The sequence below is a fragment of the Hippocampus comes genome, unplaced genomic scaffold, assembly GCF_001891065.2.
Source record: "Hippocampus comes isolate QL1 unplaced genomic scaffold, H_comes_QL1_v1.1 scaffold237, whole genome shotgun sequence".
NCBI classification, from domain to species: domain Eukaryota; kingdom Metazoa; phylum Chordata; class Actinopteri; order Syngnathiformes; family Syngnathidae; genus Hippocampus; species Hippocampus comes.
Genome location: NW_017806159.1, coordinates 1,258,055 through 1,274,500, shown reverse-complemented (window position 1 = coordinate 1,274,500; position 16,446 = coordinate 1,258,055). Strand labels below are relative to the sequence as shown.

The 16,446-nt window shown below is 43.9% G+C and overlaps 1 protein-coding gene across 1 annotated transcript in view; it reads right to left on the bottom strand.

The window, feature by feature from the left end:
• pde11a (phosphodiesterase 11a) overlaps positions 1–16,273 on the bottom strand; it is a 29,807-nt gene extending 13,534 nt beyond the window's left edge. Inside the window, exons 1-11 of the mRNA XM_019895355.1 lie at positions 15,349–16,273; positions 14,552–15,256; positions 12,837–12,995; positions 7,606–7,695; positions 6,967–7,107; positions 6,781–6,845; positions 5,674–5,806; positions 4,871–4,946; positions 1,634–1,701; positions 1,448–1,540; positions 545–672 (exon numbers count right to left, since the gene is read on the bottom strand). Coding sequence (XP_019750914.1) covers positions 545–672; positions 1,448–1,540; positions 1,634–1,701; positions 4,871–4,946; positions 5,674–5,806; positions 6,781–6,845; positions 6,967–7,107; positions 7,606–7,695; positions 12,837–12,995; positions 14,552–15,256; positions 15,349–15,492 — 1,802 coding nt within the window. The 5' untranslated portion in view covers positions 15,493–16,273. The remainder of the gene's footprint in view (positions 1–544; positions 673–1,447; positions 1,541–1,633; positions 1,702–4,870; positions 4,947–5,673; positions 5,807–6,780; positions 6,846–6,966; positions 7,108–7,605; positions 7,696–12,836; positions 12,996–14,551; positions 15,257–15,348) is intronic.
• Positions 16,274–16,446: the final 173 nt, after the last annotated feature.

Genomic DNA, 16,446 nt, shown 5'->3' with positions numbered 1-16,446 from the left:
TTTGACTCTATTGATTTATGCATATTTGAACACAACTGGTGTAGCAACCCATATAGAGACACAATCACTTTCTTCACCAAAAGAGTAAGAGAACAAATTCCAATTTAAAATGGGCCACGATAACACCTGCAAAATCTGCACCCCAATATTTGCCAAACACCATCACGAATGGTGCCAGTTTTAAGGAGCCATGTCAAATTTAATGAGTGCAACCCCCCACCCCACGCCCAAAAAAAAAAAAAAAAAAATCGCACAATCCTCAAGAAAATCTAACAAGTTCTCGTATGTACCGGCGTCAGCTTGCTGAAAAATATAATGGGCTTCCCCTTGGCCGACTCTCACTGCCTCCGCCAAGGTTCATGGTCCTGGTCTGTTTTTCATTAGCCGACTGAGCGGCAGACAAATAAACCAAGACGTGAAGGTGAATATAAATATATTTTTTTAAAACGCATGCGTCTCTAGTCTTGGTCGTTATCCGCAGTGTACCTTTTGTGGGGGAAATGCACAACCGCCACCTCACGTTTGCTTTTTTTAGCTTGATGGCCAAGCGATTGTATTAGGTTTGTTACCGCAATGTGCTGGCAGAGGAGGGACAACACGACCGGAGTAAACCGCATTTACCTTGAATTTGTCAACTTCGGTCTTGGAGCAAGTGGCGTGGTAAGAGAGGACCTGAAAAATGATGATACCGGTGACACAAATGCATTTTTTTTTTTCAGTTCATTAAAGTACACATTGTGCAACTTAGAACATGATGGCTGGGGTTGAACTAATTAATTGACTAGTCAGCTTTACGACTCTGAATTTTAAGTCCACATTTGGCACATTTTTTGACATCTTGTCTTAGTGTTGACCAATTCTTGGACTGTAACGCTTTGTGGAGCGGCAAAATGTCCAAAGGCTGTGGGACACTGTACTGTTTCATTCATAGACTCAACAAGTCAACTATATAAAAATACAAATTAAAAAAATTAAGTCATTCAACCACTAACGGCTGCAGAACACGGCGGGCAAGATGAGCGATTTCTTAGCCCAGCCACTCATTAATTCTCAAAACACCTTCTAGAGAGGGACACCGACATCAGCATTTTGTAATTCCTTTGGGAAAAAGGGAAGAGGAAGTGGAAACCAAAGAGTTTGGGAAACGACAACCAGCATTAAAATACAGATAAGCAAACATCATTCATGCAGTGGCCATTTTTTTCTTAATCAGTCTGAATTTGTATGAGTTCCAAAGGTATTTTATCAGTCAAATTAATGATATCCACCCATCCATTTTATACGACTAATCAGGAACGGTAGTGACATGCTGCAGTTTTGTGGAGACACAATCTTTTGTTCCATTTTTCCATGAACGGGATAAAAATGCACTTTAACACAAAAGCCTTGTGTGAGTATGAATATTTTTGGCTGAAGTGGACAATTCTTATAGAGGCTGCATTCTTACATCCAGAGCCACCGATTGCTTGGCCCACGACTTCTTCACCTGGTCATACATGATGGTGTTGTTGATGCCCAAGCCACAAAAGATCACAAAAGCCTGAGGGAAAAAAAATAAAATAAAATACAAAATATCAAAATAAGTCTGACTAGCGCTGATATTAAATGACAATAATGCAGGTGAGCCGAATACCTCAAAGAGACGCTGGTCCGCATCATCAAACGGTTTCCCGTCGAGGCGGTTCAACACTTGGGCAACACCTGGAGAACAAGCCCAAAGAGAGCTCAGCGGAGAAATTTTGAGCAAACCTGCAATCCGGTAATATGCTGCAAATTATGTTCCTAAGAATAATTTAAAAAAACAAAAAAGAGGCAAATTTATTCAAGAAACTCTCACAATATGCTGATGTATTATTTTTCACACCCAGCCACTTCTTGCATATAAGTCTGTTGTGAATTAGTTTGCTGCAAGATGACACGGCGCTAGAAAGGGCAAGTGCAAAATGAATATTCAATTAATAGAGTCAACAAAATAACACCGTTGGGACTAAGAAGCCTTTTGGTGTATTCAGCCGACTTCTCTTCGTGTCTGATGAAAGTAGAAAGCACGCTGAACATGAATAGTTCATCGATGCAGATTGTGATGGGATGATGCCAAAGCTCTGTAGGCTTACGCACAGCTGACGACGAGGCGCTCTAAAATGGCCACGCCGGTCCAAAGCCACGGTACAAATGCCGGCTGTCAAGTTGCACTTAGTTTTACCGCTTTCTTGCTCTTGCTTCTATCTCTGCGTGGCATGCGTACACTCATGGCCAACAACAAGGCGCTCTAAAGCATCCACCCCAATCCAAACCTGAACTTGTCAATGTTTTTTTTTCTCCTCCTCACTCATCAGTCATCCTCTGTGTGACGTGCGCGCACTCATGACTGCGACAAGACCGATCTTCCTTTTTTTTTTTTATAATGCTGTGCTCACCACAGCATTATGAAAAATCAGAACTCATGAGGCGAGGTAAATACTTCTTAATTTGTTTTCCCCGTTGCACATATACAATTTTTTTTTCCATCGCTGTCCAACGCCGAGCGCATTTCTCAATCAATAAATACTTTCAATTCAATTAAGTTCAAATCCTTTCTTTAAATCTCAAGAGATGATTGAGACCAGCTCTAGTTTTTCAAAGAGCAACAGAGAAACAGAACACGGCACACAGCTTGGCGTCAAAAAGTCAACATTTTCAAGCCATCATTTGGAAGAGAGGTCACGATTTTCATTTGGAGGTGAGCATTTATCAACCACTGTACAACTGACAAATGAGGCGGGCAATTTGCGACCGCCGCTGTAAGCAGTTATGGGGGGCTTATTGATTGAATTCAAGGGGACTGTTGGAGCTTGGCTGGGGCGGGAAAGAGGAGGAGAAGGGGGGGGCTATGCACTCGACCGAGTGCCATTATTCGAGTTAAAGGGGAGCGAGGCCCGAGTGTCCCGTTTTGATGCGCTTATCACAGTGGACCGCAGTTTTTTTTGCCGTGAACCTTCTGCTCACACTAACTCAGACAGAAGGGCAATTTGCACACTGACCTCAGAAAACATTCGGCGCAGCTTCAAGCAACAATATGTCATGCCGTCTCAGCTGTAAATAACAGCTTCAAAATCATGATACGCTGCCTTGGAAGAAGGAGCAAAATATCCCTCGCCGCCATTGGCATCGTGACCCCGGATTACCTCTTTTCTAATATCTGTGCTAACATTTCTTATTCAGATTTTCGATCAACTTTGCCTGTGCATTATCATGCACAGGCAAAGCTTTTTTTTTTAAGTTAGTGTTTTGCAAATACTGTACATCCAAGGCAAAAGCAAACCAATGGGCCGCTTGAGGTCCTCTAAGCATCGGAGGGCTGCCAAAAAGGCTCTCGATTTATTCGAATCCGTTAAACATTTGGACTGGCACGTTTTCTGATCATGCTTTTGTTGGCTAACTTGTTGGCTAACTAACCAGTGTGTTCATTTGGAGGGAGGGAGGATTCAACAAAACATGACAAAACATAATAGAGTGTAATAAAGCTTGGAGCCGGGGCATAATAGGGTGACGGCGAGCATATGTATTCCAATTTTTTAATGTGATGCCGTGTTTGGCGCTACCGTTCTCATGTCAAGCTAGCATGTTTAGCGGTCGCTTCGTAGCGGTCGCTAATGGCGTGTCCTAGCATGTGACAGTGCCCAAGCCCGGTGCGATAGGTGCATTGCGCATGCGATCAGAGAGGGGGGAGTAGGGGAAGGGTCTCACTCAAGTTTGCCGTGGCCACAAATTCAATTAAGCAGCTTTATTTTCAAGCATATTATAATTCAAAGCTTTTGAGAGCTTATTAACATCCGTTTAATTTTCCATCACAGTTCCACAGGAAGGGCTGCAATTAACTGTCCCAACTTCCAACTCTGAAAACCTCGGTAGGCTATTGTTGTTGTTATAATCACAGCACAAATTATGGGGATTTCATTTTGAATGAGCTGTTGGTTACCTTGACAGACGCCACAAGAACATTTCATTTATGAATCAAAAGTATCCTTGACTTGAGAATTTCATCTTCCGCTGATTTGTCTTTATAATGGTTTTTCACTTTAGGTCCTCAGGTGCCACCCACACACTGTGCTTTTTTTTTTTTCTTTTTCATTTGCCCGTTTTCTTCTCGGCTTCCTGTCCCTGACAAATACATTAACACCCACGCAAAAGAAATGCAAAGCACACAAAGACACACAGACGTTTAAACTCGCCATTTACAAATATGCTGATCACTTTTGGATTCAATGACAAGAATGACTTCCTGTGGGTGAGTCCAGATACAATCCAGTATCTCGAAGGATGATCTTGCTGGCCCTCACAGAAGTATTAAACACCGACACCAAAGAGAGGCTCAATGATTTATGGCAGTGTCGGTGCGTGGTGTCGGCCCTGGGGCTGATTCACAAACACGAAGCACGCGACGAGGAAACACCGGCAAAGTAGAGACCGGGTCTCATCACAGAAACGGAAGACTCTGATATAAATCCTGTCACCGATATTTGTCGACATGCAGTGGCAACAACAGGGGAAAGGACCGATTCAAACTCCTTGTGAGGACCAATTATGACCCCAAATGCGACACATATTTACTCGTGTAAAGATTGCCTGAGTAGGACTGTAAATTCTGATGAGTATAGCAAAGATTGATATGACCCTGAAGTACAGCGCGAGGCGCCACCACTCGTTCAATGAACTGTGCTCTTCATGAACTTCAACTCTTTCGGGGGACAGCGGTTACTACAGTGGACAGCTTATCATGTTATCGGGTGTGCATGAAAGGGTTAACTTTTCAATCACCGACTACAAACAGTCATTTAAAAAAAAAAAAGGTCATTTATCATTTGTAAATGAATTTTATTTGTTGACTTACCGATGATTTGGTGATCGCTGTTCCATATGGGCACACAAAGCACAGAGCGAATATGGAAGTCGGAAAACTGGTCCGCCTAGAAAAAACGGTGGCATATTAATCACAACAATAACCGGCCATCTACATTGAGAACATACAGTACTGAGCAGAGCTAGCTGACGAGCTAATCGTTGAATCAGGTGTGCTGCAGCAGTGTGAGATGGAAAATATGCGGGGTAACCGGAGGTTGACACCTTCGCTCTAAGGCAACAAACTCTTGAAACTTGGACTGTAAGGCGAAAACCTTCTATGTCCAAACTTGGTCAGTTTCTCATTTTACTTCAAATCTGTCCCCACGTAGGTCTGTTATTTTTGCTTGTTTGTTGACCAGTGTACAATGCTCCCTGATCCTCACAAGGCTTGCGGGGCGTGCTGGAGCCTATCCCAACTGTCTTCGGGCAGCAGGCAGGGGACACCCTGAACCGGTTGCCAGTCAATCGCAGGGCACACAAAGATGAACAACCATCTGCGCTCACACTCACACCAAGGGACAATTTGGAGTGTTCAATGAGCCTGCCATGCATGTTTTTGGAATGTGGGAGGAAACCGGAGTACCCAGAGAAAAGCCACGCAGGCCGGGGAAGAACATGCAAACTCCACACAGGAAGGCCGAAGCCGGAATGGAACCCTGCACCTCTGCACTGTGAGGCCGGGCCAGCATGCTAATCGGTCAACCACCGTGCTGTGACTTGTGAAGTCACTCAGTAAAAAAAAAAATAATAATAATAATAAATTTTAAAAATGGTTGATTGCTGTGTGGGTACCTCAGCATCAAAGCGAGGATCCTGGTAGGCGTCGCTGATGTTGACAGGAAGTCCTGTGGATGCGACCAGCTCTGCAATGCTGTTGTTGATGAGCCAGTCAGAGTAAGAAGACTTTTCCATACTGTCCTTGAAACTGCGGGTGGAACATGAATAATGGGAGATGAAGTGAATACGAAGCCACGGCCTATTAAGCGTCTGCCTCTTTATGTTCTCAAAGAAAGACGAATCAATGTTGACATCTCTCACAGTCGTTCTCATGAAAATGTATCGCGGTTACGCAAAAAGTGTTTTCTTCCCTCGCATATTAGAAGCGCAACACGGCAAAGCCATACTATATGCAAATTTGTTCCGTGTCTGTGGACCCGCCCCCTGGGATGCATTAATAAACAGATGGTGTCATAAAGTTTCTTCTGTAGCTTAAAGTAATGAAGTTGAGTGGATGTGATCGGCCGGCCAGTCGCCAAAGGGCCCCAGACAAACAAATGTACGGAGAGATATTTTTTTTAAGTTATTTAAAAGAATCCAAAAAACAAATACAACCCGGCCAAATGCACAATTACACTATCATCAATCAAGAGGGAACACGATAACGAGCAAGTGAAAGCTTTGCCAAAAATTGGATACAATAGAGAGGTGACGATCAAAAACGGAGAATCTTTGCAACTCTGTTGCTGGGGCTCATTGGCAAGGCGTACCTAATGTTGTGGGTGGTGTACGACACGTACATCAAAACATTCTAAACAATAATTCAATCTTTCCGCACCCGGCCATGCCTAGCGGTGGTGAGAATTTTTCCAAATCAAATTAAAGACAGCTCCCACAGTCAGCCTGCTTTTCTGTACTCCCTCAGCAGAGGAGTATATTTTATTTCTTTATTTGTATTTAGTCCTTGATGAAAGCTTGACAGATTCGGATGCAAATTATGGAGAAATATGACGCAGAGAAAAAGTCATCCAAATCAAAAGAAAGGAAATGAAAAGCAAAACTTAAAAAAAAAATTTTGCGTTCCCCATTTGAACACATTTAACCGTTTCAGCGGTTACTAGAGTGGACATCTGATCATGTTATCAGGTTACAGGGTGCATGAAAGGCTCAAACATAACTTACCTTGTTTCAGCATCAGCACTGCACTTAGGTGACAATAATTCAAAAGACTTTGTGAACTTCACCACCTGAGACATTCAAAAGGACAATTAAAAAAAAAAATCATCCGTTTTTTTTTTTTTTTTAATAAACTGTCGGCGGTACACAAAATATTACTGTAAGCAAAAAATAAATAAAATAAAACAGTACCGGTGACTCAATGTCCTCCAGCAACTGAACAGAACAGCGCTCGCACTTGAGCAATGTCTGAGCGCGATGCATGATCTTTCGGACAATTTTCTCCAGATCGGTCTGTTCTTCAAACAGGTCGTTGACTACCTCGAGGAGTGCCTGGAAGGAATATCCGAAGCAAACAAAAAAGAGAGTGTCGGTTTAACTGGCAGAGAGTTTTGATGCTACCGCAGTAAATCAGAAAGCGCCGTGTAAACGGGCCTCAATAAAGAGGCTTTGCCCTGTTCGGCTGTTACACTGTAAAAATCATTATTCTTCGGCTATGAAACATCAGAACAACGCGGCATGATTAGCTTCCCCAGTCAAAGCATATTAAGTCCTTGATGTATGGCAGAGCCAATCCAATCTAATACCGAGCACATAAAACCATTTCTCTCCCACAGAACTGTGTTCTCGTAATGTTCTCTCCACGGCGGATCAACTAGTGGCATGAATAAGTGCATCTCGTAATGTTCCCTCCAACCAAGCCCGCGTTTGGAATGAGGCCCATCCCTACGCAGGTGATCGGCGAGCATCATGGGAGGTATTGTCATTGCGAAGAAAGGAAACGGGGGCGGGGGGCGGTTGAGGAGGTGGGGGGGGTCACGAGGTACTTACCCGACTCCTGTCGTATTCCTTTCTCGAGGCGGCAAAGAGTTGGGCATTGGAGATCGCAATGCCACAGAAGGGCAGGTACATCTGCAGTACCTGCGCACATCAAAAGACATTTGGCCTTATCGTCCATCAGCAGCAGCAGCAAGGCTCATGTTTAGTGCCCGATGGCACCAAATTACTCGCAATAACGACTATCGGGTGATCTCCAAACATCTGTTTTCTCTGCGGAAAAAGCTTTCGAGCAGTAGACGCCGACAATGAGAGCTGCGTGCTGCACTCGGAGATCATTTTCCTCAGTGAAGTTGACTCTGGCCACTTCAGCCTATTTGTCCTTGTTTCCTGGAGCTTCTGACACCGTCTCCCACAACATCCCCCCTCGCTTAAACGGTACCGCTCTCAGCTGCTCTCACTCATACCTCTCCAACCCCCATTTTACGTAAATCGAGGTGCGCCACAAGGCTCAATGCTTGTCCCCCTTTTCAACATTTCACAACTGTCTTCAACTTCCAAATGTATACAACGCCCAATTCTGCCTCAGTACGCAGCCTATCTGTCCATAACCGCAAGCCGAAACCTGGGCGTCACCCTCCTTTCCATCATTCCTGCACCGCAACACCAAAGGCGCCTCATTTACTATCAAAAACATTTCCTGACGTCAGCCCTCATGGCCTGACCAAGTGGACCATGCGGCCTTGATAAACACCTTCTACACCACTGCAATCAATAACCGCAATAATAATTTAATTAAAATCTCTCTCGCAGGGTCAATTAAAAGTGAGCAATACTGAATCCCACCAGGATTCGTGACATTTTTAGTTCTTCACAGTACAGTACAAAGATTTTTTGTGTTGACTATTTTTTTTTTTTTAACAAACTAGATAGAGCAACTACATTTTAAGTGTGCTTTAAACCACCTGTGTATTGGAATACATTTCCCACATTTATTTTCAATTTTTTTAAATGTCCCCCTTTCAATCAGTGCAAAAAAAAAAAACATTTCATGACATCACGACTTGCTGGATTCATCAATTCAACTGACATTTTACCATTTGACTGAACAGTCTGACTTATTGCGCCTCGGGCTGATACAATAAATGCACTAATATATTCTATACATAAATAATGTAATCAAACATTTCCTACTTCCTGCCGTGCTTGGTTTATAAAGCACATCAATAGAAAAGCACACACTCGACTTAGTGCACAAGGAGGTGCTTAGTAACGGTGCACATAGGTTGAAATCTACGCACTGGAGAGAAAATGTGTTTGCCCCCCCCCTCCGTAATGTCAAATACACAAATTTTAGGTGGAGGGCATCCTTAATAAGCTTCCTCTTTTGATCTCAATGTTTAGTTTGTGGCTGCAGTGTAAACAACACAGTGGGCAGAACAAACGCACTATTATTTACCAGCCGTTCATCCAACCTGAAGGTGAGGAAGGCGCAACTATACATGAATGTCATGCTACATGGCTGCAGCTGCTGAGATGTGACCTATTCTTCATTTTAATGAAGACTTCAGTCCTCCACAAGTCTATCTGTAATATTTACCAGTCCAGGGTGCTCTCCACCTTTCGCCCAAGTCAGGTGAAAAAGGTTCGAGGTCACCCGAGACCCTGACCGAGTTCAGCAGTATAAAATCGATGACTGGATGCATTTTCGTTGGCTATGTGATCTATGACAATTACAACTGGTATTGACATCGCGTGTTTGACTGGCGCTCTGGCCTGCGGCATATGAACACGATTGGTCCAAATGAAACGACTCGACAGCATTTCTCAGCATGTTGTTGTTCGTTTGGTTTCACTTGAGGCTTGGTTCAAATCATTTTACACCCTGAAGCACTTTGCTCGCTTTTTTTTTTGTCTTTCAACAGACGGATGCCGAGCTGATCCATTACGCTATCTCAGCTGTCCTCTGGAATTCGGTAATAATGATCTTCCGGAACGGCAGCAGTCATCAGGCCGAGCAGAGAAAGATTCATTAGTGAGGAGGACTTTGGGGATCTGGCCATGGATTTGTCTGTGCGACTAACAGGCAAACGCAAGAAAAGCAGCGCGCTTGCTAATTACATTCCGTTGGGCAGGCCATTAGACAAGGTTGCATTACAAACAGAGGTTCTTGCCTAGAGACTGACCAGCGGTAAAAGAGTGGTTTAATAACAAAGGCCGGCTCCTACGAGACTGTCACTTACTCTCCGCGCAATGACTCGGTGGTCTATGGCTGCCGTTTTATGCGAGGCCGGCTGTGAGAATTTACAAAGTCCGCTTTTCATTTCTCCACGCTTAATTTTTGAAAGCAAATTGGAGCAGGTGGTTTTTGACTAAGCTACAACCACCACGCACGAGGGAAGGTGAAGGCTGTTCATGATTGTTTTCGTGGATGTTTTGCAAACACGACGGGATCTACGGCAGCGGTCCCCAACCTATTTTTGCTCCACGGACGGGTTTAATGTCAGACAATATTTTCAGGGAGCGGCCTTTAAGGTGTGACGGATAAATACAGCAAAATAATATGATATGACCTGCATGAAAACTGGTATTTTCGTAAAATAATAAACGCAAATCATGACACGAGGAACATCCTATGTGACTGCAACGCTCTCTGGTCACTATGGTAATGTTAAAACATGCCTTCAAAATAAGATACACCGCAAATACAAAGTGCATGAAAAATACGACTCACCATCACTGCATATTTTGCAGTGGACTTGGTGCGTGGGAATCTCCCATTGGGATAAATCCGTATTTGAAGTAGGACTCCTGATACTGTCTATTAAATGTAGCCTTCAATTTCTTGAAATTCTTCGGCTTCTCTTCTGTCTCCTGGCTAGTCCTTTTACCCTTCCCCAAAATGTTTGTTTTTTACTCATTTTGCGAGCTCCTGGGTTTCATTTTAGCAGTAACCTGTCACGTGACCGAGAAGCGCGCCTTGACCTGCGTCAAGAGTGACATATTGTCATGTAACAGAGAATCCGGTATTTTTTTTTTCAAAATAAAACCAATTTGAGCTTCCGAAATAAATAAAACGGAATTAATGTAAGTTCATTATCCTGTGTGGCCCGGTACCAAATGACCCACGGACCGGGGGTTGGGGACCACTGATCTACAGTTTCTCTCTTTTCGAGAGTACGAACGTTGATACTCAGAACGAGATATGACCTTTCTTTCGAAACCACAGATGGCTGAGTCGGGTTGGTTGTTAGCCACGTTGGTGCCGAGGGAAGCGAGGCAACCGCAGTGCAGCACCGTTATTGACTTTGAGGTAACGCGGCATTATCACAGAGGAATCACAGAGCAGAGAACACAGAGTGCTTCTTCTGTTCTTACAGTACAAATAGTGCAGTCTTGACTTAATTGAGCGTCCTTCTCCTTTCCTGTCCTTAAAATAATGTACTTGATCCCAACCGATGTGGTTTCAAGAGCAGCCACTCCACTTCAACGGCACTGCTGTTCGTGACACAAAGACCTTTACCCGGTTCACTTGTTCTTCAACACTTTTAGCTGATTTCCATACTGGATGATTTTAACCCTTTGAGGGACAGCGGTTACTACAGTGGACATCTTATCATGTTATCAGGTTCCAGGGTGCATGAAAGGATTCAAATTGCGAAGTTGCTATCCGGTCATTGCGGCTTACGGAGACAAAACATGTCAAAGCTAACGTGTAAGCTAGCCATTGACGCAGTGAAGAAAGTTTATGCACATAAGACAACAACTAGAGTTCTTTATAAAAGATAACACAATTAGACGTCGACTGAGTCATTATTAAAGCTCCCCAAAGGCCTTCCCGCCCTCCAGAGGATCATCACGACACAATTAAAGCAGCGTGGGATTAAAGCCAACCGACGCGTGTTTAGCTAGCCTATAAGGTTTCCACCACGCGACAAAATGTTTAATGAAGACAATCTGAAATCTTTGTAATGACATCCAATATTGTGGCATTGTCTGAAGACTTTGCGGAGCGAAAATACATTTTCTTATTACGGAGAGCGGCAGCGACGCCAGACAACGGCGGTTTACTGTGTTGTGTCTTCACGTTACCATTAGCATTCATTACTAATTCATCTCTAGCCAGCATTAGTGTGTTGTTAATGCATTGGCAAAGTCGCTTAAAGCATAGCACCGAGAAGACAATATGTTTCATGTTGTGTTGGGTGTTGGGCTTTTCTAACTCAAAAGAAAATTTGACCCATATTGAGAACATTTGTTTTTGGTTGGACGGGACTTGCCTGAATCAAGACTGAGGAAATTCTCAAAGGCGACATGAATGGCAATGCATATTAGATGGGGGGTTTGTTGTGGATTTTTTTTTTTTTGTTGCAGAAGAAACTATACAGCAAAGCGAGTACGATTTTACTATGCAAATTTGCCTTGCAAGAAATTATGCCGGCGATGGGCAAGAAAATGAAAATAAATCCAAATGATCATTTCAATCTCTTGCCGTGTCTCCTGGCTCGCCCATTTGTTGTCTCTGCTGGACTTGACCACTGGAACAGATATTTGAAATGGAAAAATAAAAAAGCACAACAGACAGCGAACCCACTGCAGTTTTCCTTGTACGTAGCACAATTGCCGTAAAATAAAATGCAGTCAACATTGTAATTCATATCAAGCGGCAACAAAGCTACTCCGTTCCATTTTCACCCCGCTTCTCATCTCACTTGCACAGTTTTTGCCAGGAAAATGCCCCAGAGCCAGCCTAACTGCCAGCCGCTAAGCACCATAGACGCTAATACCAAACTAAAGTGGAACACTGAGCACACGGGCAAAGTAAAAAAAAAAAAAAAAAACCCATAAAGACACCAATTGAGGGACATTTTCTGCAGCTTTTTGGCAGGAACTGTTGAACACACCGAGGCACTAAGCATCGGAGCAAATATTCGCCATGTTTGACGAGCGAGTGTGTGAATTATTGAAATAATAGATGCGATGTCATCAAGCACGGGGTCCAAACAACAAGTAAAAAACATAACCAAACAAATTTTTGTATTTGCATCTTACGTGAAGAGCACATATTATTACTGTGTGGTTTTAGAACAAAACTTTCGAGTGAAATGTTTCTAGTGGGAAAAAAGAAACTGGCTGGAACGGATTAATTGCTTTTCCCCATATTTCAATGGGGAGAGATTATTTGAGATACACTCACCGTCTCGGAACAATACAGTATTGAGATGGTCTGCAAATGTCAACGTGACAACAGTGGCGCACGCTCCCCGCCGTAATGAAGACGCTACCTTTTCATCATCTTCAGTGAAGATCTCCACACTCGAGGTCTTGTTGATGGCCTGAGCCACTCCGATGATCTCGCCGTCGCTGTTGCGAATGGGCATGCACAAGAGCGACTTGGTCTTGTACCCCGTCAGCTTGTCAATTTCATCACTGAAGCGACGATCCTGCCAAACCCACAGACAAGGACAACGCATGACGAACACAAAGTTTAGAACGTTTTGTCCGGATTAAATGCTATTTTAGCGTTCTGCTTCCCTACGTGACACGAAAGGAAAATTGTACTGTACTACTTAGCAGGACTTTTCTCTCATGTTCTGACAATTTATTGGCATTGCTCATTAGTTCTAAACGGTCATGCCTTTAATCATTTTTTAAAATTAATAACTGTGTTTTGGAATGTTTACCAATAAAGTTGACTGTATGCTGCCATGCTTACGTAATGTATGTATATGTCTTATAATTTTGTTGTATTTTCGACTGCGGAACAAATATCCTCCTGAGGGACAATAAAGCTCTGAAGTGAACTAAAGTGGATTTAAGCTGTTTATATTCGGGGGCGGGGGAGGAGGGAATGCTTTTTAATGTGGCGGGTTTTTGTGATGTACTGCAGTTTGGCAATGTTTACACATTTCATATGAAAGATCTGACTGAAGTCTAACTGATGTATTTTTAGTGGAGTGGAAAAAGGGTCAAATAAAAACGATGTGGGATAAGTATGCCTATTATTGGGGATTAGGCTCTGTCACATCCAATTCCTTTAAGGGATATGGTATGCATATACAGGGGATATAAAAAGTCCACACACCCCTGTTCAAATTCAAACAGCAGGTTTTCATGACATTTTAAAACAAAAGAAACTAAAATAATTTCAACGAAAGTGATCGCCCTCACCATCATTTCACGAAGACAATTAAAACTAAACAATTAGATAATGTGGTTGCGCAAGTGTTTTTGTGTGCATTTTGTATTGCTTTGGAGTTAAGCTATTTTTGTGTGAAGAAAGACTTTTACTGTTCGGATCTTTTCCGTCTTCGCGGGGGTTCATTCTTTGCCGTTGGCCCAACATTGCCGATGTGAAACGGGAGTCAGCACATACCTGCCACCATTTAGAGTATTTGAGTAATTCCAGATTTCAGCTGTTCTAGTAGGCTTTTCCTGACTTTGCTTTCTAGTAGAAATGACATGAGGCCACACCCCTTCAAGGCACATTGACACAAATATTATGGTGCGCCTATTGACTTAACTTCATAAAACAAGGTGCCAAGCTCTGGTACTCGAGGGCCATTATCATGCATGCTTTAGATCAGTGAAGTTTGAAAAATCTCACGAGACATGTTCATAAATTAAAAAAAAATATTGTCGGGATTTTGCTTGTATTTTTTTAGGTTAAAATAGGCACAAGTACAGATGTTCACATTCATTTTGGTTATAAGTGATCCTAGTTTTCTGACATTAAGCAACGTTCTGTCTTTTTTTCTAATGAGCATCTATGGCTTGACGCCCATAAAATTAAAAAAAAACATTGAGGCAATAATTCTATTTTCAGAGATTGAAATGGGCATAGGTAGAGTCCACATACATTTTGGTGGCAATTTTCTGAAATTAAGATTAAATTAACTTTATACACTGTCCCATTCGATGTCACTCGAGTGACAGTGAAAGCTGTGATTGTTATCATCATCATCATCATCATCATCATCATCGGGGGGGGGGGGGTCACCTGGTAGGCGTCCGGAATGTTGACCGTCTCCCCGTGCTCGGCCACGTAGCCGATGATCCCTTTGCCCCACGGCACCTGCACTTCGTCCGAGTTCATGGAGGGGAGCACGGTGGTGCCCGCGTGCACGTCGAAGAACTTGGATACGAGCGTCTTCTTGTTCCCGGTGCCCTCCACGAGGAACAGCGAGCACCGGTCCGCGTCCACCATGATGCACACGAACACCAGGATCTTGTAGCTGAGGCTCGTCAGGTCCAAGTCGTTGGAGATGTCTTTGACGAGCTCGAGGAAGAACTCTCTCTCGTTGTTTTCCTTGAGGTAATATTTGAAATCCACGGCCGTGGACGGGTACTGCGGGATGTTGACTCTGGACTCGAGCAGCGCGCTCAAGATGTGCGCGGTGGTCGGGGGCAGCGAGCTCGCCTTCCTCAGCAGGGCTCTCCGGCGCATGCTGCTCAGCGGCTCCTGAGCCCGCGAGTTCACTTGCTCGTCGTAGGTTCGGTTGACATTGACGGCTTTGGAGCGTGCGAAAGTTTTGCGCAGCTCCTTCTGCGAGGCTCTCCGCTGCAAGCCGTCGCATTTGCTCGCCCAGCTGTCCCTCAGCGCGGCGCCCTTCTCGTCCCTCGGCTCGGCCGGGGTCGCGACCGTCGGACCCGACTTGGCCGCCTGGTGGCTCTTCAGCCACTTCTCCACCATGCCATAAGTGCCCTTTCGGTTCAAGTAGTCCTCGAATAACTCGGGGTGCGAGTCCAGGAAAGTTTCCACGTCAGAGAAACACACCATATTGGCCACTGCCATACCTGGTCCCCGGATGCTCCAGATGCTCCTCGGCGAACCAAAGCCACGAAGTCGCACGGGGAAAGATCATCTATGAGGCTGGGTTGAAGGTCCAGGTTAGAGAATCCCCGGGAATCCCAAAGAGGCGTCAGGCTGGAAACACCCATTGAGCCAGCATCTCATCTCCAGCTTCCAACTCCGCGGATACCCTTCTTTTAAAAACATTTTACCTCCTCCAAGTTCCTCCGCACTGCTCAATGAAGGGGTGCCCGCGCTGAAGAAAGAGGACGGAGCACGAGAAACAAGCAGTGGTGGAAAAACATCAGAGATCCACAAGCGAGCATCGGTGCGGTGCGTGTGTGCTGTTGTGTGCAATTGACTGTGTTGCCTGTGGTTGGCTCTGCCCGCTGACGTGGGCTTCGTCATGAAGCTGAGCTTGCAGGCTCCCAGGCTCGACCCAGCTTCCGATGCCCGTGGACATGTCAGCGGCTCGCTCTCTCCCCAAAAACGCTCCAAAATGCCTGCAGAGTATGAAAACACATGTCTTTAGCCCTTACTGTACTTTATCTATTAGACTATAAAACATTCATTCGAATTCAGGAAAAAGCCCGCATGACGATGACTGCAATTACAATCCAATCCATTATGTGAGAAAATGCATGTTGATATACGTGCCTCATAATAGGTGTTAGTTATGCAAAGGCATTTCATAAGTGGAAGAATGCTGGCTTCTTGACCATGCAGTTGCTTTGAATGAACACTAGAGGGTGCTATTCTCCACCAACTGCCATCTATTATTAAAAGCCGAACAAGCAGTTGTTCTCAAACATTTGTACACTAAGTACCCCCTAAAAAAAGTAACAGCATCACGACCAATAAAATATTCACTTTTGATATTTCAAAAGGTTGTAGCTTGAAAATGGCTAGAGATAAATGCAAGTTGTTCATAATCGTCCAATACAGAAAACGCCATTTTCGAGGACCAACGACTAAAACATTTCTATGTAGCAAACAAGTATGAATTACACTTTTTGAAGTGAACTGATGACATTAATCAGATTTATTTAGATGCACTTATAAGGTTAATTTTGATTGAAGATGTAATGCCAACTATTTGGGAA